Here is a 22,889-nt window from a genome sequence, read left to right on the forward strand (position 1 = left end):
GCAGGGGCAGGGTTGAGCTATTACGCAGTAAATGTAACGTCAGTGTCACATAAATAGAAGAAGAGTTCATTCAGCCATTACATTCACTCAGCCAGGTCGCAGCCGCTAGTGGTGGAGGACAGGTCATTAGCAACAGGACAAAATGTTATCCGTGAGAGTTGCAGCAGCTTTGGCCAGGACCTTGCCCAGAAGGTCTGGATTTGTAAGTATTTGAACTATTCAATCCACATCTGATGTTGCAGCAGTTTTGTTTTATATTAGTGTGAAGCCTGTGGGCGTGAAGGGTAATGTTAATGTTAAGGCCGCTAGCTAACTTGTCATCGACTTAACAATGTTGCTTTACATGCTACTAAGCTCTCCTGAGCAGTAATCCGCGTTAACAACCTCGACAATTGTGTATTTCATATGTTTGTTGAAGTTGCCCTTGTGAAACGACAGTCCCCGTCCTGCAGCAAGCGGTGCTAAAGTTAGCACTTAAGCTAATGCTAGCTGCCAGCTAACGGCTCATTCAGCCACGCTTTGAAGGTCAGGAATCCTGACAGCGCCTGTACTCTCCGCTGCACAGACCTGCACTAGCTAAGCTTTTAAAGTGCCCATTTTAACTGTCGCTGCTGCATCTTTGAACTTGTATTTGAAATGAACGCTTTATCCAAACCGTGTGTCGTTACATTAGGTGTCCAAGGCTCTCCCCGTCGCCTGCGTTGGGTTCAACCACCTCCACACACACAGACCATGGCTGCAGAAGACAGGTGAGCTAAAAACAACATGACAGAAACGTTAGCCTCCACACTGTAGGTCAGCTCCTAAAGGTACTTTATGAAGGTCATTGGTGATACTGTGTTTACAGAGCTTGACTTTTAATTGCTGTCATATTAACAGGACAGACGGATTCTTTTTTTTAAGTCTTGAGGATAACGTAGGCCATAGTAGGCTTATACAATACATACAAAACACACATGCACGGAGGAATACAATAATAACAGACTGCATTAACATTTCTTTGTAAATGATAAATGGCACATTTCATGTTTATTTAAAATTATTGGACATCAAGTTCACTATTATTCATTCATTGATTGTGTAAATATTTAAGTTTATCGTTTGCTGGAAAATGAGGTAATTTGGGTAATGTTTTTAAATAACCTTTTAATAGAAGAGACACTGACTAAAATCACAGCTGTCACATCTTTGACAGTCAATCAAGGTTGTTTTTTTGTGCCTAAATTTGATTTTTTTTTTTTTTAATTGAATATATCTGGGATAATCCAACACTATGTTGCATAATTGTTACAATAATTACATCACATATTTTTATGGTGGCTAAGCAATAAACATGTTTTGTTGTTCACAGGCACAGCCGACGTGTCCTCAATCCTGGAGGAGAAGATCTTGGGAGCTGACACCTCTGCTGACCTGGAGGAGACCGGCCGCGTGCTGTCCATCGGTGACGGTATTGCCAGAGTTTACGGACTGAGGAATGTCCAGGCAGAAGAGATGGTGGAGTTCTCCTCTGGACTGAAGGTTTGTTTTAAAGGAGAATATACAATTATTTATTTATTTATTTTCCCGGAAAAATGCACTTTTCAAAACGACATGAAGTGTTAACTTATTGTATTTATAGAAGGTTTTTTCCATACAGTGGTTATCTTGAATTGACAAAACAGAAAGAACATAGTGTACTTTTTCCTTACATTAATGTTTCAATGCCATCAAACCCAAAAAATCCTAAATGATCGGTTTTGCTTTGTTTATACATTCTTTTCATATATTTATATAACTCTAAGCAACCAGTGTAAAACAATTATTCTGGTAGAACGTAAAATATATATTTTATTTTCTTGCAGGGCATGTCTCTGAACTTGGAGCCCGACAACGTTGGTGTTGTGGTGTTCGGTAACGACAAGCTGATCAAGGAGGGTGACATCGTGAAGAGGACTGGTGCCATCGTGGATGTCCCTGTTGGGGCGGAGCTGCTCGGCCGTGTGGTGGACGCTCTGGGAAACGCTATTGATGGAAAGGTCACTTGACTCACTATAACTTTTCTTAGAGTAGAAGTTGTATAATATGACTGAATATATGCAGTTATAATGCATATAATAAGTAATAATGTTTTTACAAAATATTTTAGTTTTTAAAAATATATTATTTTTCAGGGTCCCCTGGGCTCCAGTATCCGTAGGCGTGTGGGTCTGAAGGCCCCTGGTATCATCCCCCGTATCTCTGTGAGGGAGCCCATGCAGACTGGAATCAAGGCTGTGGACAGCTTGGTGCCCATCGGCAGAGGCCAGCGTGAGCTGATCATTGGTGACAGGCAGACTGGGTAAATACTTAAAAAGACAATTATCATTATTTTTGTAACTTGACTCACAGCTTTTCCCTGGATTAATGGGAGCTTATGACTTGGGTTCAATGTAACATCAATGAGTATGCTCTTTAAATCCATCTCTGTTCCTCAGCAAAACTGCCATTGCTGTCGACACAATCATCAACCAGAAGCGTTTCAACGATGGAACTGACGAGAAGAAGAAGCTGTACTGCATCTACGTTGCCATCGGACAGAAGAGGTCCACTGTGGCTCAGCTGGTGAAGAGGCTGACTGATGCCGATGCCATGAAGTACACCATCGTGGTCTCTGCCACCGCCTCTGATGCTGCTCCTCTGCAGTACCTGGCCCCATACTCTGGCTGCTCCATGGGAGAGTTCTTCAGAGACAGCGGCAAGCACGCCCTGATCATCTATGATGATCTGTCCAAGCAGGTGAGGACAGAGGAAGAAAATAAAAGTCTGATTTTGTAAAACTGTCATAACTGGAAAATGACAGCATTTCTTTTTTTTTTCTTCTAAGCTTATATTAGCATTTGGAAAAATTATCCATCGATATTCATAAAGAAATCGAGGCAGTATTCAGAAGTGCAGTCATGTTAAATGTCTTCTCCCCCTCTTCTCAGGCTGTTGCCTACCGCCAGATGTCCCTGCTGCTGCGTCGCCCCCCCGGTCGTGAGGCCTACCCTGGTGATGTGTTCTACCTGCACTCCCGTCTGCTTGAAAGAGCAGCCAAGATGAACGACAACTTCGGTGGTGGCTCCCTCACTGCCCTGCCCGTCATCGAGACCCAGGCCGGCGACGTGTCTGCCTACATCCCCACCAACGTCATCTCCATCACAGACGGACAGGTATGTCTAAAACTGTCATTCATGTTTTGGTTGGGTATTTCCCACATTCTTCGTAATAACGCTGTTAAATTGTAATCTCCTTATCTGTTATATGTAGATCTTCTTGGAGACTGAGCTGTTCTACAAGGGTATCCGCCCAGCTATCAACGTGGGTCTGTCTGTGTCCAGAGTAGGCTCTGCTGCCCAGACCAAAGCCATGAAGCAGGTAACATCGGGATTTAAGTTTTAAATTCAGACATTGCGTTATCATGAACCTACATTTCCTGTTTACAGTTTTATAAAAACAATTCCTGCATTTCGTCTCCTGCGTTATTTATAATGGTATTTCTTCTCTGTAGGTGGCCGGTACCATGAAGCTGGAGCTGGCTCAGTACCGTGAGGTGGCTGCTTTCGCCCAGTTCGGCTCTGACCTGGACGCTACCACACAGCAGCTGCTGAACAGGGGTGTCAGGCTCACTGAACTGCTCAAGCAGGGACAGTACTGTGAGTGTCTATGTCTTTTTAGAATTCCTGCTTTCCAAGAAGTATAAAAGAAATGCTACGCTGGTATGTCTTTTTTTTTTTAATGCAATAATAAACTGTCTCCTCCACTTGCTCCAGGTCCCATGGCCATTGAGGAGCAGGTCACAGTCATCTACGCTGGTGTCAGAGGATACCTGGACAAAATGGAGCCCAGCAAGATCACAAGGTTCGAGAAGGCTTTCCTCCAGCACGTCCTCAGCCAGCACCAGGATCTGCTCAGCGCAATCAAGTAAGACATTCCACAGCCACAAAATGTTTCAAGAAATAACATTTTAAAAGTTTGGATTTTTGACGTCATCTGTTGTCTGTTTCAGGATTGAAGGCCAGATCTCAGAAGTATCGGACACTAAACTGAAGCAGGTTGTCCTGAACTTCCTGTCCAGTTTTGAGTAAAGGATAGCACTTCTCTTTATCTTCAGTGAGCTACCTGTCTGTGTCCCCACTTCGCTTATATATGTGAACACACTGAAGGCCAAAACCTCCATGTACAGATTTCTCCAAATAAAATTTTACAACCCTCCCGAGGTGTAAAATTATTCTGATTGTGCGCTTAACTGCAGTAAGTCTAGTATGTAGGTCGGATTCCTGTGAGCAGAGTCCACAAGTGGCAGAAGAGTAAGTCTAATCAATAACACGTCAAAGGTGTTATCTGATTATTTCAGTGTACCAAAACATAAAGGTAATATGCATAATTATCTACATACCATCATCTTGAACTCTCTTTACTGTAATAAGTTGTTCACAAGAGCATAATATTTAACTGGGTAAATTAGTGTTTAAACTTGACAAGTGTTTGTTTTGCTCCTCACTGTTTTCAGAGGAAGAAAGGACTGCAAGCCCAGTTTCTCAACTGGGTGAAATGTTTGTTACTATGGTAATAAATTCAGTGACGCTGTCACACATCAAATCTGTCCTGTGTGAAATCTTGTGAGACTGTCCTCCCGACAACTAATTTTGAAAGTGAGAATAGATTTGTCTGGTCCTTCAAATATGTGACCTTCATATCTTCACCAGTAGATGGCTGTAATTGTCAAAAAGTGGACTGGGCTACACAGGAGAGACAATAGTATCTGCATCTTACCAAAGATTATTATAGCATGAGTGACTGAAGGATGACTGCGTTTGGCTCTAGTTGAAAGTTTTCATTTGATTATTTTGAAAAGGATGTTAATTTTACCAACATTGATCACATATCACAGCAGGAGGATGTAGCAGCGCCATTTAGTCCCTTCTCGACCCCTTTCTCTCTACTTTAATCTCCTGTTATGTAGACATTAAATATAATAAAAATGAATCTGTAATAATTAATGCTCTATTTGCGTCAAAGGCTGTAGAAATGATCCTAGTTGACTTGAGTAAGTTTGACACCTTATTTAAAACGTTTTAATCCACCACTACCAATTTTCTCAGATAAAATTAGAAACCTTAGTTGTTAAATCTAATCAAAAACAAACTGGTTGCCATGGTCATTTCTCATGAGGGATGATGTGCGGTGCTCTTGTCTCTCAGGCAGCCTTTGTGTTGAACAATATTAGACATGCTCTTTGTCTTTTGTTAACAATTGATACTGTTCCTAGGATCCTGTAGTGTGAGCTGATTTGAGTATTCATTATCTCAAGAGAATAGGGCTGGTTAAGTAAGTGTTTTTAGGAGGAAAGTCAATTGATAATGTTTCAGTGCCATGCCTTTAAAGACTATTACTTACTATATAAGTGTAGTGAGCATTATGAGTGGCTTGTTTCTCCAGTGGCATCACTGCCTGGCAAGATAAAGTGAGACATGTGACATGTGAGAGTGAATCGGGCTGCATTCAATAAAGACTATTGTCGAGGTCAGCGTGACAACAGGAGAGAGCTCTGTGGACACACAGACATGTACGGTCACATTTTAGATGTGGGGGAGGTGGTAGTTATCTACAGCAACATGATCAGTTTCAGTAGACAAGCAGATTTAAAGTCGGGGATATACTACCCATGAAAAATACTTAATGATAAGCAGTAGTCTTCAAATTCACGTCTAGGAATATATTGCATTTAAATGGCTTTTTTTGCAATCGCCCCAGGGAATTTCCCCAGCATTGTGAACGCCTTATTTTAACATCACTTCTGTTATTTTTATGTGTTGCACATAAATATAATCTAGATAGTAGCCTAATACAGTAGTGCTGTATGTCCTTTAAATCTAATTTTCTCGATAGGGTCAGGAGTTTTTAGTCAATAAAAGGAGATGAGTCTTTAAGGGAAAATCAAAATTAGTTGTCTAGTACTGTGACATTGATTCCAGTAAATACTTAAATCCTTTTTCTGTCAACCCGTTTTGAAAATGTGCTTATCTCAATCCAAGGCTGTGCATCTACACACACTGAGCAGAAGAATGTTAACTGCCCTGCTGAAACATAATCAGCCTATAGACTTAAGTTGAGATTCATGAGTGTGTGTTTATTGCTGTCACTATGTGCTTAACCAAACCTAGTTCTCTCAGTCACTGTAATAGGATTTAAACTCTAAAGCGGATCCTCAACTCAGACATTAGTGGTTGAGGATGTAGTGCTTAACCACCTATACATGATACCACTTGGAACAGAAACATGTTATTTTTCATGGCAACAGAAGAGGCACATTTGCATGCATGTGCTTTCTATTGTCGGTCTACACGGCCTCACCCAAAGCAGTGTTTTGTTCCTTTCATTTCTTAATTTGGTTACTGAACCACATATTTGCGGTCTGCAGTTACTAGAAAAACAACAGTCAGCTATTCTGCAGTAGCAAGTAAGGCCATCCTTAAAGTCAGTTGTACATTGTCCAAGGCTTAATTCACTTGTATTATATAGTATTTGCTTTTTCTACAGACACAACAGTAATCTTCTTTGTAACAAATAAGCGAAACAAAGCTCTCTTTATTTTTTCAAACATTTTCCACAGTTCTGCTTTTAACAAAACAGTTTGAAGCGTCTATGTTGAGAAAATATAAAACCATCTTCATACAAACTTTTTAAAAACCAATGCATTGTATTTTTTTAACATGAAATAACATTAGGGAAGGGACATGACAGCAGGTAGCAGCAATCTGACTAAGGCCAAAATCAACATAAAATATATATTATTTCTGAGTCCAGTCTCCATTTGCAGTTCCTGGAGTTGACAGTCCAGGTTTTCTTGTTCAAAGGTGCCAGACCCCTACAAGCCTGCTTGCAGAGCGCACACAGACACTCATTATATTCTGGGCAAAAAGAATTTCATTCATTCATGATGGCAACATCAGACCAATATACGCTAGAAACCACATTTCATACAAGCTCACACTGTAAAAAGCCACCTTCTCTAAAATAAACCCAACATGCAGTATTTTGTTTTGTCATTCAACTGTTTTACGTTGGATTTACCCCAAAACTCGGCAGAAAGTGTTCTACTTTTAGTAAAGTGCAAGACCTGTCCGCTCTCGTGCACTTTGCAAAGTTTACAGACCACACTGAAAGAAGCAGCTAGAGCCTGCAGTGTGGGCTCCACAGATAAACTGTGTTTGTGAAATGCACAGAAACCAGCAGTGAACATCAAACGCTTGCAGTTTACTGATCCAATGTAGAACCTCAGTGATCATTTCAAGGAATAAAGGCCACATAGAGTATTGTCTTTTGAGGCCTCAGTCACTAAGTGCTGCCATAGTGGTTTCCATTAGCAGGGTGTTCCTGTAAACTGGTGTGTGTGGCTTCTTCCTCCTGGCACACCACCGGGCCCACTGGCTGTTCAAAGAAATTAGACACGCAGACCACCTGCAGAAAACATGCAGCATGATTAAAACTCATTCTTCTGTTATTGCTTCGGTCGTAATTGCACAGAGAAAATATATGACATCATTAAAGTAGATCAGACATCTTCTTGTATTGTATTATAGGTGTTTTTATGTAAAATGCCTTATTTATCTTTTATATTCTATCTTTTAATTACATATAAAAATGGTTTAGTACTTTTCTTTGACTCTTATTCCTATTATTTAGAAACTTATTGTTCAAACCAACAGAACATTGTTTTCAGTGGAAATCCCAAAGCTTCATTTGATTTGAATGGTGACCCTATACAAGTCATAAAGTATTGGGTCTAAATATTTCAGTGTAACGTCCTATAGCTTCAATAAACAGTTGGAAAATGCTGACATAGTATTTACAGTATAGGACACATTTATTCACTGTGTTTTAAGATGATTTATAAAACCTAAAAGGGAAAACAAAAGTAAAAAAACTGCATGTTCAAACCATTAACCTCTTTTTAAATTCAAACATGGCCAACACGCTTTTTCTAAAGGTGCTTTCCCAATTACCCAACACAGTGTTTTCACTTGCATATGTAATGATTAGATGAGACTTACTGTAAGAGTAGCCACTACCCCTCCCTGCAGGAGGCCAGCGAACACATCACTCCAGTGATGTTTGTAGTCAGACACCCGGGACAGACCCACATACACAGCAGTGGAAATCAGGAAGAATTGGATGGTGGGACGCAGAAGCCTCGACCATTCTGACCTCAGTCTGGCTTGAACATACAGCTACAGAACAGACACAATATAAGAATAGCAACAAAAAAAAAGGTGTGGGCTCACACCTACAGCAGGCATTCAGTTTAACATGGCCAAACCCATATTTACAAAGGTGTTGGCAGCTAACGCATTTTCTGAAGAGAATTATGTGAAAAAAAGTTATTTAGCATTTACAGCACTGAAATGTAAGTCACATTTAGACTGAAAAAGTGTTTTGAAGTAGAATAGATGTACTTACTACAAGGAACAGCATGCAGTACATAGAGAAGGATGAATGACCTGAGAAGAAGGACAGTCTACAAAAGGAAAACAGAAGAGAAACTAAATGAAATTACGAAACATCGCAATAATCAAGTGACTTTTCATTAATTCATAATAATGATCAAAATCAGCACTGTTATAATATAAATGAAGAAGATGATTAAGGGGGACCGCTTTTAAGTGTACATATCAAAACAGGTTTATTAATTTCAAGAAGCACAACTAGGACTGGGAAAACAATAATTGTATAGTCTTTATTACATTACCTGGCTTCATCTACCAGAAACTTTTCTCCAGTGCAGGTGAAGTTCTCAATGTATCCCCCAGGTGTGCAGTTAATGTTATTCCAGTTTGGTTTGCACACAGCCAGGAAGTATGGCCGAAGGCGGCCGATGGAGTACTTTGCGATGTCTGTCAGAGACTGGCTCGCAGCAGCTCCAAACACGTAGCTCCCAACAGCTTTATACACACACGCCACATACTTAGTCCCCAAAGACTGGTTCTTGATGCGGGACATGTAAACAGAAAGGCACTCGCCACAGACGATCTGCGGAAGAAGAACAAACAATGACTCACCATAACAATTGACATGTCAAGATCAGAGATCTTAAGGAAGAAGACGTCTGTTGACTCACCACGATAAGAGTGAAGGGGATCATGACTCCTCCCAGCAGCTGGTAGGAGATGGTATCCTCTTTTAGAGGGTATCTGATGGACTCATCGTTACAGAAGAAACCCCTTTTAAAAGGGTTGTGTTGAGGGGTCAAGATAAAAAATGGAAGGCCAACTGTGAAAAAGAAGGAGGCAGATAGTGAGTACCAATTATACCTCATTTTCAACTTTTAACATCTCATCCAAATGTACAAGCAGAGAGAACTCCTGTGACTCAGTCATGAGCCACAGCTACTATTAGGAAATGTTAACAATTTAAGATTTAATCACAGGAAACGTGATGTGATGCCATGACACAGGAGTTCCCCTTTGTGCTGATGATTATTGTGGCTTTCATTTAGCTGCAAGAAAGGAAAATCACCCTGTTGGAGTTGCACAAAAACTAAATTACACTGCTTGAGGCCTCCAATTTCAACAGAGAAATATTGCAAAAATCATATGCTAGGAATTATGTCGTTAGTCATTGGTGAAAAACCAGCCGAACAAAATGAACATGCTTTGACTTGCTCTGATTTACTCCACCACCTTTATTTGAGAGCTGTAGTTATTAATTACTGTGTAAATAGGCTTAGTGTGAATGTAAACATAAATTGTGGTTAATTGTTAAGTTAAACCACAAAAAACTATATGTAGTAGTGGAAAAACATTTGACAAACTACAAAAGTAAAATGTTGCATAATACTGATGCATTATTGGTAATTAACCAATATTATTATATAGGCCTACATTATAAGCAACAATGTAAGGGGGGGCATAATGGATGTATCTGTTTTGCTTTAGAAACTAACTGGGAGTAATATTTAAGTAATTTTGAATGCACAACTTTTACTTTTCTATTTTGTGGTGTTTCTACTTTTACTTTTCTATTTTGTGGTGTTTCTACTTTTACTTTTCTATTTTGTTGTGTTTCTACTTTTTCTCCTTTTAAATGCATATTTCCCTTACAGATCATAGAGTTTATAAAACTTAAACAAAAGGACTTCGAATTAACTAACATAAATGAAGACTTTGAACAGAAGACATTCCATTGGAAATAAAAGTTTACACCTTGCGGTTTGATTGTTACTGACAGCTCCAAAACTAAATGGGATGATTGGTGCACACTGCACAGTCAGCAGGACAGAGGACACTGACTAAGCAAAGTGTCTGTGTTTGAATGAATCATAGCGAAAGTGTGTGTGTGTGTGTGTGTGTGTGTGTGTGTGTGTGTGTGTGTGTGTGTGTGTGTGTGTGTGTGTGTGTGTGTGTGTGTGTGTGTGTGTGTGTGTGTGTGTGCGTGCGTGCGTGCGTGAATAGAAATAGGCTACATATGGCATATCAACAGACAAAAGGTTTATTCAACTTATTTTTTTGCAGATTGGTCAGTGACATTTAGCAGCCCTGCAGCTTGTCTCTGTGCTATGATTGCATTACAAACACTGAGCTAAAAATATAGCTTGGCTTTAAGAAAACCCACACACAGGGTGGGACTTTGTTGCCTTTTTTCCATCTTCCTGCCTGCTTAAAGTCTCACAGTGTGTCTACTACATGACGTGTATGTAAATCAATTGATTTGCTTAAACACACTCCTTGTACAATTTATTTACCCCAAATAGTTGCTGAAATAGTAACTCCACTTTACAACGAACAGCATTTATTGATGATTAAACGGATTAAAGGACCGGTTTAAAAGATGGGGTAGGTTAGATGTACATACCGAGGATCAGACAGGCAATGTCCATCCCGATGAGAGGGATCCCTGCTCCTTCAAACATGTTGCGTCTCCTGGTACTCTTCGCTTCTGTAAAAAATGTCCGCTCCCGACTCTGCCGGATGCTTTTAGACGACACTAGAGGCAGCCTTTCTGCCGCACATTTCTCGCTGCTCCAGTACAAAATTATAAAAGTGTCATTGTGCTACCACGAAACTCCTGTTTGACTGTCCGAGGAGCTACAACTACGGGGAATCCAAAATATGTAACAAAAAACACAGATCTAAAGTCTAGATCTAATCTAAAACCACCACACACAGCATGAATAGCTGCTCACCCTCCGAAATGCTCACACATGATGATAACACACTGGGGATTCTTCAGCTCATTACACCGTCCTGCCCACAGACACACTGCCGGGGAGGGCAGCAGGAGGAGCACATCAACAGCTGAGATTTATGCTGCCTTCACGTACAGTCGGAAATCTCTGAGCTGGTTTGTTGTGACGTTGCGTGGGCGGGGAGAGTTTGGTGATAAAAATGCATTCTCTCACAATAATGATGTATAAATGTTTACTGATGTCGCTCAAACGCCACTGATGTCTATAGCACGCACATATAAATACACACGCACACAACTAAATTAAATGTGTAATTATAATAATGAATGAGGATGTGGGGCTCAGCCAGGGGCGAAGATAGTGCCCCATTTCATAGGGACACTGATCCCCCATTTAAATATATATATATTTATATATATATATATATATTTATATTAAAATATTTTTATTTTTATTTTTTTGTTATCATTTTTTTCAATATATATATTTGTTCACATGATCGTTGTAATTAAATCATCTTAGATCATTTCGATGTGCCCACCCAGGGGTTAATGTTACTTATGATTGTAAAACACATAGTAAAACAAATACTAATTATCGTGAAAATAATTCCTCTCAATTTCTTCCCCCCCATTTCAAAAATCTCACCTGCTCCCCTGGGCTCAGCCCTCAGCCATGCTGTTGGCGATTCAGTATTTTTAATTATTGGGCTGTAATGTATTTCAATGTATAAACCTGTGTTTCAATTCTATAAATGTTTCTCTAAAAGTTGACATTTATTGAAATCATACTGAATTCTCTTCGTTTGCATTTTTTAATAATAACAAAAAACACTTAGATGTGTTAGCCAGAGGTGAAAGCAGCAATACATCCGTACACAAATACTTTGTTACATGTTAAATCTCTACATGTAACATTGAGGTAAATTGTAGAAAATACTCCCAATATACTTAAAAATAAAGAAGAAGTAGCCTGCTAATTTTGTAAATAGACTATCACCAATTGGGAATCATTAGGTAAAGTTGACCAACAATTGCTTAAAAATTGGAGTGAAGTGCAGTAGGTACTTGGAAAAATATACTATAGTTACTGTTTAATGTCTGGTCTCTTGTGAATAAAGTTATCGCAATCGGCAGATTTAGTGTGACATTTCAGCTGTGTACCTGAATGCAGCACAGGACATGGAAGTGGTAATAGGAGTTTCGGGCCTATCGCGTGCCAGCGTTGACTTTACGCAGCCGTCGGCCGATACAGAGTTGCTCCTCCTCTCTGCCCGAGGTAATGAGGTGACTTCCGTTTCACTATTAATAGAAGAAAGTTAACTTTCTCCGAGTCATAATGCACCAAAATAATTAGCTGTGAGAATACTGTGAACGAATTCCCAGCGTGTCTCTTATACAGTTTAGGTGGTATCTTGACTTTATAGTCCCACATTCTGCCTTCAACCAAAACAACGTTAACAGTGCAACACATTGGTTCTGCTTTGAGTCAAATGTCTATTTTGATACAAGTAGTACATTTTGGAAGTGCGTTTTAGACACAACACAAAAACACGAGTTCTCCAGTTATTTGAAACTAAAAGGGATTCATGGCCACCACCATAACCCCGAAAGAGTTGACAGCAAATGTAGAAGCAGAAACAATGTCTAATTTAGAGAAACATATAATAAAGCAAAAGTACTCAAGCTTCCATTTCAATTTCAATTACTGATGTGTTTGTATTTATTGATCGCCATAACAAAACCTACAACTATGCACTGAACAGAGGTATACATAAAATGATAAAGTTTGATAAAAAAAATAGCTTCATGTTTCTATGAGAAAAAGTACTGCTTCAGAGTTCATAGACCTATAACAAACCTTTATCTAGGTTGAATCCAGCTCATTCAGTACAATTAAAGTTATTGATGATGTAACACCCCTGTAATGTTACCAGTTGATATAAACTGTGCAGGTTTTGTTGTTGTTTCAGAGTGGCATGACAGACAGAATTTGGGAATATCTGCTGTAAGAAAGAAAAAAACACACAAACTATTCCGCTTTACTTTTCTTGTGTCAATGATAATGTTTTCGTATGTAGCATAATCATGAGAAGCACAAATAATGAAACAGTAGATAACAGAGGGTTCAGATAAAAACATGCGTCATATGCATTGTAACAATTAAAAGGCAACAGACGTCTGATGAGAAGCGTCAGCAGGAAGGAATGCAGGAGGTGCATGGTTCAGAGGAGTGTTAGAGCCACAATAATATCTACTGGTGTATAAAGTTTCAAAGCAGAGTAACAACTAATGTCATAACACTCCCAGAGATTTAAAAACAAAGAAGGATCAAAGAAGTGAAGATAAGAAAAATCTACCAAGCAGGAGGAGTGGAATCGCGAATATGAGAAAGAACATTTCAGATGAAAATGCAGCGTGCTCTCCCATGGAACAAGCCCTCAGAAAAACCTGTTATTGCATTGAACTCCACCCAAATCAGTACGCAAATAGATCACATATTCTTTATTCTAACAAAATGTATCAGCCATTGTTTGCACAAGTTTATGTGTCCATGTGGAGAACAATAATTACAGTAAAAATATTTAGTTTGAAGCTGAATACTTATTGTCAGTAAATATAAATTATCATGAAACAAGAACACACTAAACAGAGATAACAAAAATAACCAAAAGCCCTTTCGCTTTGTCCTTATCATGTTCCTTGGTTTTTCTGCTTGCCCAAATGAGCTTCGATCTCTGGTTTGAATAAAAGCTCCCCGAGCTGGCCGTGCGAGGCCTCGTTTATGGCTTTGGTCTGCATACACATCTTGTATTTGTCTGGAGGGAGCTCGTCTGCACAGTCCTTCTCGTGCCACAGGTGGAAAAGGCCCCGGGATGGAGAGCGAATCACCATTAGCTTACTGTGGAGGTACTTCCTGTACAGGTGCACGTCCTCCAACCCCCAGCCTTTGATGCTGCGGTCAAAACCCCCTGCAAGAAGAAGATAACTTTAAAAATGTGCAGTGAGACAGTGAGGATCAGGAAATCAGGAATGGCATGCACGGTATTCAAGGAGGATCTTGTTTCCATCATTGAATTTGAACATACATTTAGTTGAACTGAACATAAAAAGGACATAAAGCAGAGAGAGATTATTCAAATGTGTAACTTAAAAGACATCAGGGATTTAAAGAGCTTTTTCTCAGTTAGGGAAAGAGTCTTGGAGTTAAAAAAACAACAATACATAAACAATGTACAACTACCTTTGCAGCATTAGGCCACAACTTAATTAACAATTTCATCTTATGACAGAAAAAGGTGGAATTCTGTAGACAAATACAAAGAATGCTGTGCTTTCATGTATATAAAGTGACATAAAATGTGATAGTTTATTGTATTAGGTCTTACAAAACATGACTTTGGGGATAATTGTGAACAGGTTTTTCTTCACGGCAGAAGATGTATTACCTATGTTGAGGAAATCAGACCTGTACTGGCATGTCATACCAAACCCAAAGTCTCTCCAGAATCCAGTGTCTTTTTTTATCACCTGAAACAAAAAGACCAAATCAGAGGCAGACTTGACAATCTATTCATACACAATGAAGTACATGTATCTGATATATGTTAACCTACCAGTTGTTGTTGAACTGGGGGTAAAAGACTCTGATTACTGTAGATAATAGACGGATTGTACTGGCTGAAGAGCACTGGGTAGTACACTCTCTTACCTGGAGAAGGAAGCAATACAAAATAGTTAAAAGAAGCACTTTACAAGTACTGTCAAGTCAATAAAGCCATACAAATACAAAACATCAGATGAAAAACAAAACAGAACTGAACTAAACACATTTTCAGTTTTAAACACCAAGCAGGCAGGACGTGATGGATTTGTTTATTACTGGCAGCAACAGCAGAAGTTTGCCTGGAGTGAACATTTCAGAACTGAGTAGTTATTATGAGTGATAACAACAAGGCCTCTACAAAGAAATCTGAAAAGACTACCTTCTCCAGAAATCTCACCATAGCACTGCTGTGTATATTTTAAGTATACATTTTGTCTTGAAACTTCATGTCAGTTTACACCTTTTAGATTATTGTACACCCTATTCCTGGCCCCATGATATGTGGTATGTCATAAAGCTAAGGATTAGATGGCAAGCTGCTTGTTACATAGTGGAAAAAGCACAACCCCCTGCTGGGATAGAGTGCAGGCAGCATATGAGGCAGCTCTGTGAGCTGATAATCAAACGGCAGGAGGTGTCAGAGAGTCTGTGGGAAAATGTAATTTCATTCTTTCACATTTTGTTGGCAGAGACAGAACAATTTATTTACATTCGGATTCAGCCAAAACAAACCATGGGAAATATGTGCTTATTTGTCCTTATTGTTTATAAAGCTGCAGGAATAGGTTTTGTTTTTTCACCTTAGGCTAAGAGCCATTATTCAAGTCAGCGAATGAGGCATGCACTTTTTTGTGCCAAATTGAAATGGAGTGGAAACCACTTTATTTACAGTAAATGGGTCAAACCGGCACTGTGCAGTTCAGCTTTTTGGAGCCCATCCAATAATACATTACCTTATATAACTTCTAGCATAATGTAGCTTTGCCCAACTTCAACCCAAGCAGAGGTCTGATCAGCATGAACTATTAAAAACACCCAGGGCCCATTGTTTAATGCAATGTAACAGGCGGCATTTCATAATTTATAGTTGATAATGTATTACTTTACAATTGATTTACTATTAGGAAATGTTACCATCTCCTTTAATATGTTTTATATTCCCTTATATTTTTATATTACTGCCACTTAAAAAAACAAAAACATGGTTTACTTATTTGTATTTTTTATTTATTAAATATTTAGGTCTACTATTTTCCCTTTTGCCTTTTATCTGCACTGTATCTTTTTCTGATTTTCAGGATATTGTCATTCAATTAATCTGGGACAAAACTAGACTCTGGCACCTCATCCTGGCTTAGGAGATCAAGGAATGTCTTTTCAAATTCATTAAAAACATTTTAGTGTTTTTTTCCCCCAGAACAATGCCTACCCTGGAGTATAACTAATACTATATAAGGTTATTATGGATTCTTTGCCCAATAATGCCAAAAAAAACGTAAAAATTAAAGCTGCCTACCCCAGCTTTAATGTTGTCATTATAAGCTTATTCTTGCATAAACAGATTATAGTATGAATCAAGGCTGGATCAAGTCTATGCAAGTTGTGCTGAATTTGAATGTTGAAAAGCTCAGGGATAAATCCTCCTTTCTCTCACCAGGTTCTGCATTGAGACGACAAGAAGTTAAGAAGTCAGCGGTGAAGTGGATGTCAACATCACAGAAGAAGAGCAGAGCGTTCTGGCCGCGCCTCCACGCCCGGGCGCCCACCTCCAACCCTCGACCACGAGAAAACTCCTCATTCAGCTGGATCAGAGTGAAGCTCCTGAACCGAGTTTCTCTGAGGGAGAGAAGAAGACAGGAGGGATGTCATGGAAACATCTGGGATACTGAGACAGGTACTCTAATGCATTTAAAATGTTAATACATTAATCAAAATGTTAGTTGGCTCATAGAAGATGAATGGTATTTTGCTCCTCACTTGTTTCCAACTTCGATTAGTTTTCAATACAAATTTGTGACCGATTGAAAAGAGTCTTGCAGTAAAGATATAGACCTGATCATTCTGCTTTTGTATGTTTGTCCACAAACTTGCACAGCATTAAATATTTCTACAACTTTAATGTACTTCTGAACTGTCACAACATTTAAATGGAATTACAATTGATGAAGGGTGCATAATGAGTTGTTTAGGAATTGAAACACACATTTTATGATTTGGTCCTAACTTGGGAATTGAACCATGACTTCACAGCCTATAATGGAGAATATTTCCCAGCTCTGGATCTTACACACTGGTTGTAACAACCCCCAAAATGGCTCTTTGTTAAGATGCCAATTGCATAATGCACGTCAGAGATGGTCGATTGAAAAAAAAGAAATGTTTGTGGGTGAATATTGTTTGCTTCAACACAAAACCAATGTGAAAGGTTGATGATTTAACTGTAAACATTACCTGGTGGTCTGATCCAGGACTGCCTTCACCTGATCTATCTGATCTCGACCAAAGTAGACCACAGTCAGATGAACCCTGCTGTCCTTCTGGATGCACACTTCTCTGAACAAAAACACAACACAAAACATACAATCAATTATGTGTTAGGCCCACTTCTATAACACTTCATCCAGAGAAACTGTTTTAGATTAGAAATACACTCAAAGCTATAAAAGCAATAAACTTCACATTTTATCTGAAGTGGAGAGGAGTCTTTTTGTCTTTTCACTTTAGGCACTGCCAAATGCACTCTTTTTAAGCGTGAGATCAATAATGTCCTGATATAAGCACAGTTAGTGTGAGTGGGTGCCATGCAGCTTCTTAATTTACTTTTTTTACCTGAAGTTGTTGATGAATTGCCTGAAAGCCTCCGGCCTCTTGGACAGAGGTACAATGATGTTGATGAGCATGCTGCGCGTGTTCACGCTCTCGCTCTTCACCTTCAGCACGGGACCAAACGGCCTGAAGAGGACGACCTGTGTGAAGTCCCGTGGGCCGTCGCCTTTAAACATCAGCTCATAAACAGTTCCTCTGTCCCGCTCAGTACGGGTCAACCCTGTGACAGACAGACAACACTCTTATTTATTGGTCCAATGATTTTACCTATAATACTGTAGAAATTAGCAGTATTACAGAAACTGAACTCAGTGTTCTCCCATTATTGGCTTAAAAAATATCTCAACACACTCAACTACTCCCTCATTGCTATGTCTCATTTTCCCTATATCATATGTTTATATATTAGTACCAATTGACAAAGGTCTTCACAGAAAACTTTCAAACTAATGTTAGGATAACAAAGCAATACCAATATTTTAAAGATATTATTAAAGGAGCAAAGGTTTTTATATCAATTACTCACATCCTTTGACCCCTTTATTTGGGAAGAAAACTGTAGTAAAACCCTACCATTTAAAAATCCTTTAAAAATGCCTGTGCACGCCTTGATCAATTAGGCCCAACTTGACTTGAATTGGTTAAAAACCTTGGAAGCAAACTCTAGGTTATTCATTGACATACAAATCATCATTTTGGGGTTAAGGTACTCCTTAAAATCTTACATCTCTAAGCTATTGATGGAAACTTTTTGTGTGAAGAGTCATGAATGATCTTTCTCACCCTCAATGAAGTCTGCAGGGGAGTATGTGCGCTTCCGCCTTGTGTTGTCTGCGCGTTGCTGCGGCCCGTTCAGGACGTGCAGAGCTGTCTCCAGCGTGCTTATCAGCTCGTCCCTGTGATCTTTCCTCACAGGCCTCTCTTCTGGGTGTCTTGTCAACCCTGTCTCCAGCTGGTACACCCTGAGTGACACAAATTAAGGTGAGGTAAGATCTGACAGTAGACTCTTGGAGGCCTTGGCAGCTCTACTTTAGTCCTCACAGAGGAACGAGTGCTCCACTCACCTCCTCAGAGTGAAAGTGTCGAAAGGAATCACTGCATACTCGCTGGGCAGCTTCACACCTGAGTTCACCTCGGCCTGGCTCAGCTGGGAGCGGAAGAACTCCTGAAGGACATGACGTAAGATTTACTGCTCCATATAACATCCATGCATCTCATCAGACAACATTACTCCATTATTCCTACCTTCATGTCGGTCTGTGTCGGGGTTTTGTGCAAACTCTCCAGACCCTGAGGCAGAATCCCTCTTGTTTTAGCCTTTTCCAGGGTCTCCTGAAGCTGCTGCGTCCTTTCCTGCAGAGCTTCCTTCAGCTGGGCTATCTGCTTGCTCAGGCTGTTCATGTAATGTCTGTGAGACTCCTCTCTTTCCTGCAACAAAGCCATGTATCCCTCCTTACTGGTGGCCCCCGCAGACCAAGAAAGAGATTGCTGGCTGCTGTGTGACGCGGGTTTACAGGCGAGGAGGTAGAACAGGAACAGACAGCAGCAGAGGCCCAGCACAATGAGGCCGACCCGGGCCACCAGGGCCAAAAGCCACCGTTTAAACATGGTGGGTAGTCTTTGAACAAGCCTTAACCACTGGAGGCTTATAAGATCATGACGGTTCCTTTGTCACGTGGAGATGCTCCCACACCAAAAAGAGCAACCCATAATTCCTAAACCATAGATTAGTAAATATGGCTTTCAAAGAAGATGTCCTGCTGTTTTCTTCTGTCGTCCATTTCTTTCACTTCATTAGGCAGCATCTTCACAAGACCATCACCGCAGCACTGAAACTCCCTAAATGATAAACAGAAAGTGCATTTTGAGGCTGAGGTTTCCAACCTTTTACCTTAAAGACCCCATCTGTCTCAGATTGTTTAATTTTCAGGATTGTTAAGGCTTGGATGCAGACTATCCAGTATTTCAAAAGGAAACACAAGTCTATCTGATATTTCAGTGCAGCCTTACAGGACTGCCAGATGCTTTGGGCTAAATGCTAACGTCAACATGCTTTTGTTGTGTTTACCATGTTCACTTAGTCATTTTCGCTAGTTAACAGGCTAACATTTGCTCATTAGCAAATGACAAAGTGCGGCTGAGGACTGTCATTCATTATAAACATAGTTTTCCTCAACTAACGGATGATGAGGTTTCAAAAGCTTTTATGAGTCATCCTCTGGGCACCATGAATTTAAGCAAGATGTATCTTTTGGGGATCCTAGATCATCAACAGATAGTAGTATCAACATAGAAACAAAGAAATCCATCTACATCTAACAAATTAAAATGACAATCGAAGAAAGTTAACTAACCTGGTCAGTCTCCCCCTGATGTGCCTCAATGTTTTGACAGCTTATCTCATTTCATGTCAGTTTGACGCGGCCTCATCTCGCTGCTGCTGGACTGCTGCTCAGGTAAATGCTGGCTGCTATAAAATGCACAGAAAGAGAAATAACCTGACCTTACATTCACTCAGCAGTGCCACGACGCTTAAGGTGGGAAGTGACAGAAACAAGCATTTCTCTGTGTTTTTCTCTCCACCCTGTGTGTGTGTGTGTGTGTGTGTGTGTGTGTGTGTGTGTGTGTGTGTGTGTGTGTGTGTGTGTGTGTGTGTGTGTGTGTGTGTGTGTGTGTGTGTGTGTGTGTGTGTGTGTGTGTGTGTGTGTGTGTGTTGCCATCATACGTTTATTCACAGCACAGATGGCTCTTTATTGCTCAGGTAGAGGCTGATTCCATGAAAGACTTGCTTATGTTTCCAGGTCCACCCAAGCAGTGTGTGTGTGCGTGGTGTGTATATGTGCAAGTGTGTGGGTATTTCTGCGTGTTTATGACATGATGCATGTGTTCATACCATGCTGACCCTTTTAAAGCATTCTACCATTAAGTATTGTAACCTTAATAAGAGGTTTAGCTCGTCTTTTGGATCCTGCACACTAATTAAATCCTTTTTTAGCATCAAAAGATGTTCAGCTTAAATATCTTGGTTAACCTCCCATCTTTTGTGACTCATATAGACTCATATAGTTGTATCTATTTAACATGACTGCAGTGCTTCCATAATGCCGTCATCTCACAAGCAGGATATCACAGCAGGTCATCAGATTTATGATGAAACTGATACACACAAACATCATCACCAACACACTCTGAACACACTGCAATGCTGTAATTAAGGACAGACAGATTTAAAAGAAACATTTTGATATATTCACCAACTGCTGTGAGTCTCAAAGGATAGTTTCGACCAGATGTCCATCATCCTGAGCTGCTCATCTTCTCCTCTCTCTGTGTTTCTTGCTTCTTTTGGAGGCGTTTGTTTCGTCAGAACAGAGTTATCTCATCCATTGAATTATTGAACAAATCTCTACCTTCTCAAAATAGAGAGTTAAAGTGTCCAAACTCAGTCTCCACCTTTTCCGTCCACCTCCCTCTCCTCTCCACTCTCTTTTTCCATCCCTCTCAGTCTATCAGACCCAGTGTTCACTTCCTTCCATTTGAGATCTCACACCATCTGCGTCCATCCTGAATCCCCTTTCAGCTCCTCCGAGGCTCCTCCTTGCCTTTAAGTCTAATTAGAAGGCGACAGGAGTAAGGAGGAATGCCCCTTTAGACTTTCGATGCTCTGCCACCTGCAATCTGCTGCGGGGAAATAGCTAGTTACTGGTTGGACCCACCAATAGTGCTGGGTCTTTCACATTTAATGAGGCAGCCTACAGATGCTCATTGTTTTCATATGGATGTCGACTCTGCACTTCTGACTCCTTTAAATCTTTCAGTTTGCTACTGTGTTTCCCCCTGTTGAACATTTAAAACAATGGATTTCAGTGTCCAATATCACTTCATTTTCTTTAACACGACACTTCATAATGAAAGTTTCTTAATAATATTAAAATAAAATGCATTATGTGGTAGTTATTCAGCCTGTATCAAACACATTTGATATGAAGACATGCACTGACAGAAAAAGGCCATTCTCTTACTTAAAGGTCTCCTATTATACTATTTGTAGGCATATATTATAGGTCTCAGATATATAAAAAACATGTCTATGAAGTGTTTTGCTCAAAATACCAAACAGATCACCCGTTCTAGCCATGCCTCATACCCTCTATTTCAGCCCTGTAAGAGAAGTGCTGATTCTGGGTCCGTAGCTTTAAAAAAAGAGAAGAAAAAAAAGAACGAGAGATGAGAGCTCATGCAGGAGAATTCTTCCCAGATACTCAGCTAAATGCTGCCGTGATTAAACGCCATATTATGTTCCAAACCACATCAAGGATTATGGAGCTCAAATGCTTTTTCTCTCACGGGTTTACCACAAGGTGAGTTCATTTTTTATATCCTGATTTTTTTCACATACTCTCTCCAGTACAGCGTCAGCTCTGAGTGTTAGCGATGCTTGCTAATGTAAACACAGACCATATTACTTCCAAAACGATGCGCATTGTTTCTGATACAGCAACGTTTCTGATAGGGCCGTTGGCGTAAAGCCAGCCCACATTTCAGATATTACGTCATATCGGACGCAAATCTGGATCAGCTCTGTTGAACCCACGTTTTTAGAGATTTGGGTACAGGGGAAAACATTTCTGACACTTTGTGAGTTCCCTTACACACCGGGGACACATACTTATGTATAGAAGACATCACAAAGTGCATTTTGCATAATAGGGGACCTTTCATATTTACTAAACAATTTATGTAGTTCCAATGCCCTTTAGCACTGACTTTCCACAAAAGGAAAACAAATCACCTTCAGCGGTATCTAGACTTGCAGTGAGTTAAAATCAATAAATCTCCAAAGAAAATATTCAAAATCTCTGATAACGGTGCTGATAAAACAACGGCATGGTAAGATACTGTGGCATTATAAGTAGAAATATGTAATTTGGGTCATCTGACCCTTTAAAGTAAAAAATACATTTTTTATTTACTCTCGATGGATACACACAAAACATTTTTTTTTAGTAAAAGCAATTGATAGAAATCATAACCAATTATGAAATCAACAAATCTTTACTGCTGTAAAGAAGTGTTCCTTGCTTTTCTCTAGCGAAATAATTGATTTTACCAATCCAGAACTTTTCAGAACCATAATAAATCATTAAAAATGAATTTGTCTTTGGATAATTTACTATGGCATTCTTCTGCTTAAGGGTCAAAAGCCAAAAAGGTGGTGAACCAATGAGCTAGATTGAATAATCCAACACATTTCCCTACAGTTTTTCAC

General features: G+C 39.7%; 3 protein-coding genes across 3 annotated transcripts; 1 reads left to right on the forward strand and 2 right to left on the reverse strand.

Moving 5' to 3' along the window:
- The first annotated feature begins 67 nt into the window (after positions 1–67).
- LOC117472475 (ATP synthase subunit alpha, mitochondrial) lies at positions 68–4,215 on the forward strand. Its single transcript, XM_034117680.1, has 11 exons — positions 68–202; positions 674–749; positions 1,352–1,521; positions 1,845–2,018; positions 2,154–2,320; positions 2,457–2,757; positions 2,949–3,173; positions 3,271–3,378; positions 3,512–3,656; positions 3,774–3,924; positions 4,010–4,215. The coding sequence occupies exons 1-11, from the start codon at positions 143–145 to the stop codon at positions 4,086–4,088; spliced, it is 1,656 nt and encodes a 551-aa protein (XP_033973571.1). The 5' UTR covers positions 68–142; the 3' UTR covers positions 4,089–4,215.
- Positions 4,216–6,571: 2,356 nt separating this feature from the next.
- On the reverse strand, positions 6,572–11,263 carry LOC117473129 (phospholipid phosphatase 1-like). The gene is made up of 6 exons (XM_034118624.1): positions 10,855–11,263; positions 9,122–9,273; positions 8,753–9,033; positions 8,464–8,521; positions 8,058–8,234; positions 6,572–7,464 (listed from the first exon to the last, which is right to left on the reverse strand). Exons 1-6 carry the CDS (start codon positions 10,910–10,912, stop codon positions 7,342–7,344), a joined length of 849 nt encoding a protein of 282 aa, XP_033974515.1. The 5' UTR covers positions 10,913–11,263; the 3' UTR covers positions 6,572–7,341.
- Positions 11,264–13,764: 2,501 nt separating this feature from the next.
- On the reverse strand, positions 13,765–19,267 carry LOC117473022 (chondroitin sulfate N-acetylgalactosaminyltransferase 1-like). The gene is made up of 9 exons (XM_034118491.1): positions 18,866–19,267; positions 18,685–18,785; positions 18,404–18,582; positions 17,624–17,840; positions 17,246–17,347; positions 16,449–16,630; positions 14,805–14,899; positions 14,637–14,718; positions 13,765–14,159 (listed from the first exon to the last, which is right to left on the reverse strand). The coding sequence occupies exons 1-9, from the start codon at positions 19,226–19,228 to the stop codon at positions 13,882–13,884; spliced, it is 1,599 nt and encodes a 532-aa protein (XP_033974382.1). The 5' UTR covers positions 19,229–19,267; the 3' UTR covers positions 13,765–13,881.
- Between the last annotated feature and the right edge of the window lie 3,622 nt (positions 19,268–22,889).

The sequence above is a fragment of the Trematomus bernacchii genome, unplaced genomic scaffold (assembly GCF_902827165.1).
Source record: "Trematomus bernacchii unplaced genomic scaffold, fTreBer1.1, whole genome shotgun sequence".
In the NCBI taxonomy this organism is placed as follows: Eukaryota; Metazoa; Chordata; class Actinopteri; order Perciformes; family Nototheniidae; genus Trematomus; species Trematomus bernacchii.

Coding starts and splice junctions, on each gene's coding strand:
- LOC117472475 (XM_034117680.1), top strand. CDS start 143: ATGTTATCCGTGAGAGTTGCAGCAGCTTTGGCCAGGACCTTGCCCAGA. Junction 2,321..2,456: donor ATTGGTGACAGGCAGACTGG/GTAAATACTTAA, acceptor TCTGTTCCTCAG/CAAAACTGCCATTGCTGTCG. Junction 3,174..3,270: donor TCTCCATCACAGACGGACAG/GTATGTCTAAAA, acceptor TGTTATATGTAG/ATCTTCTTGGAGACTGAGCT.
- LOC117473129 (XM_034118624.1), bottom strand. CDS start 10,912: ATGTTTGAAGGAGCAGGGATCCCTCTCATCGGGATGGACATTGCCTGT. Junction 8,522..8,752: donor TTTCTGGTAGATGAAGCCAG/GTAATGTAATAA, acceptor TTCCTTTTGTAG/ACTGTCCTTCTTCTCAGGTC. Junction 8,235..8,463: donor ACTGCATGCTGTTCCTTGTA/GTAAGTACATCT, acceptor TCTGTTCTGTAG/CTGTATGTTCAAGCCAGACT.
- LOC117473022 (XM_034118491.1), bottom strand. CDS start 19,228: ATGTTTAAACGGTGGCTTTTGGCCCTGGTGGCCCGGGTCGGCCTCATT. Junction 18,583..18,684: donor GACACTTTCACTCTGAGGAG/GTGAGTGGAGCA, acceptor TGTGTCACTCAG/GGTGTACCAGCTGGAGACAG. Junction 14,160..14,636: donor GTCTGATTTCCTCAACATAG/GTAATACATCTT, acceptor TTCTTCTTGCAG/GGGGTTTTGACCGCAGCATC.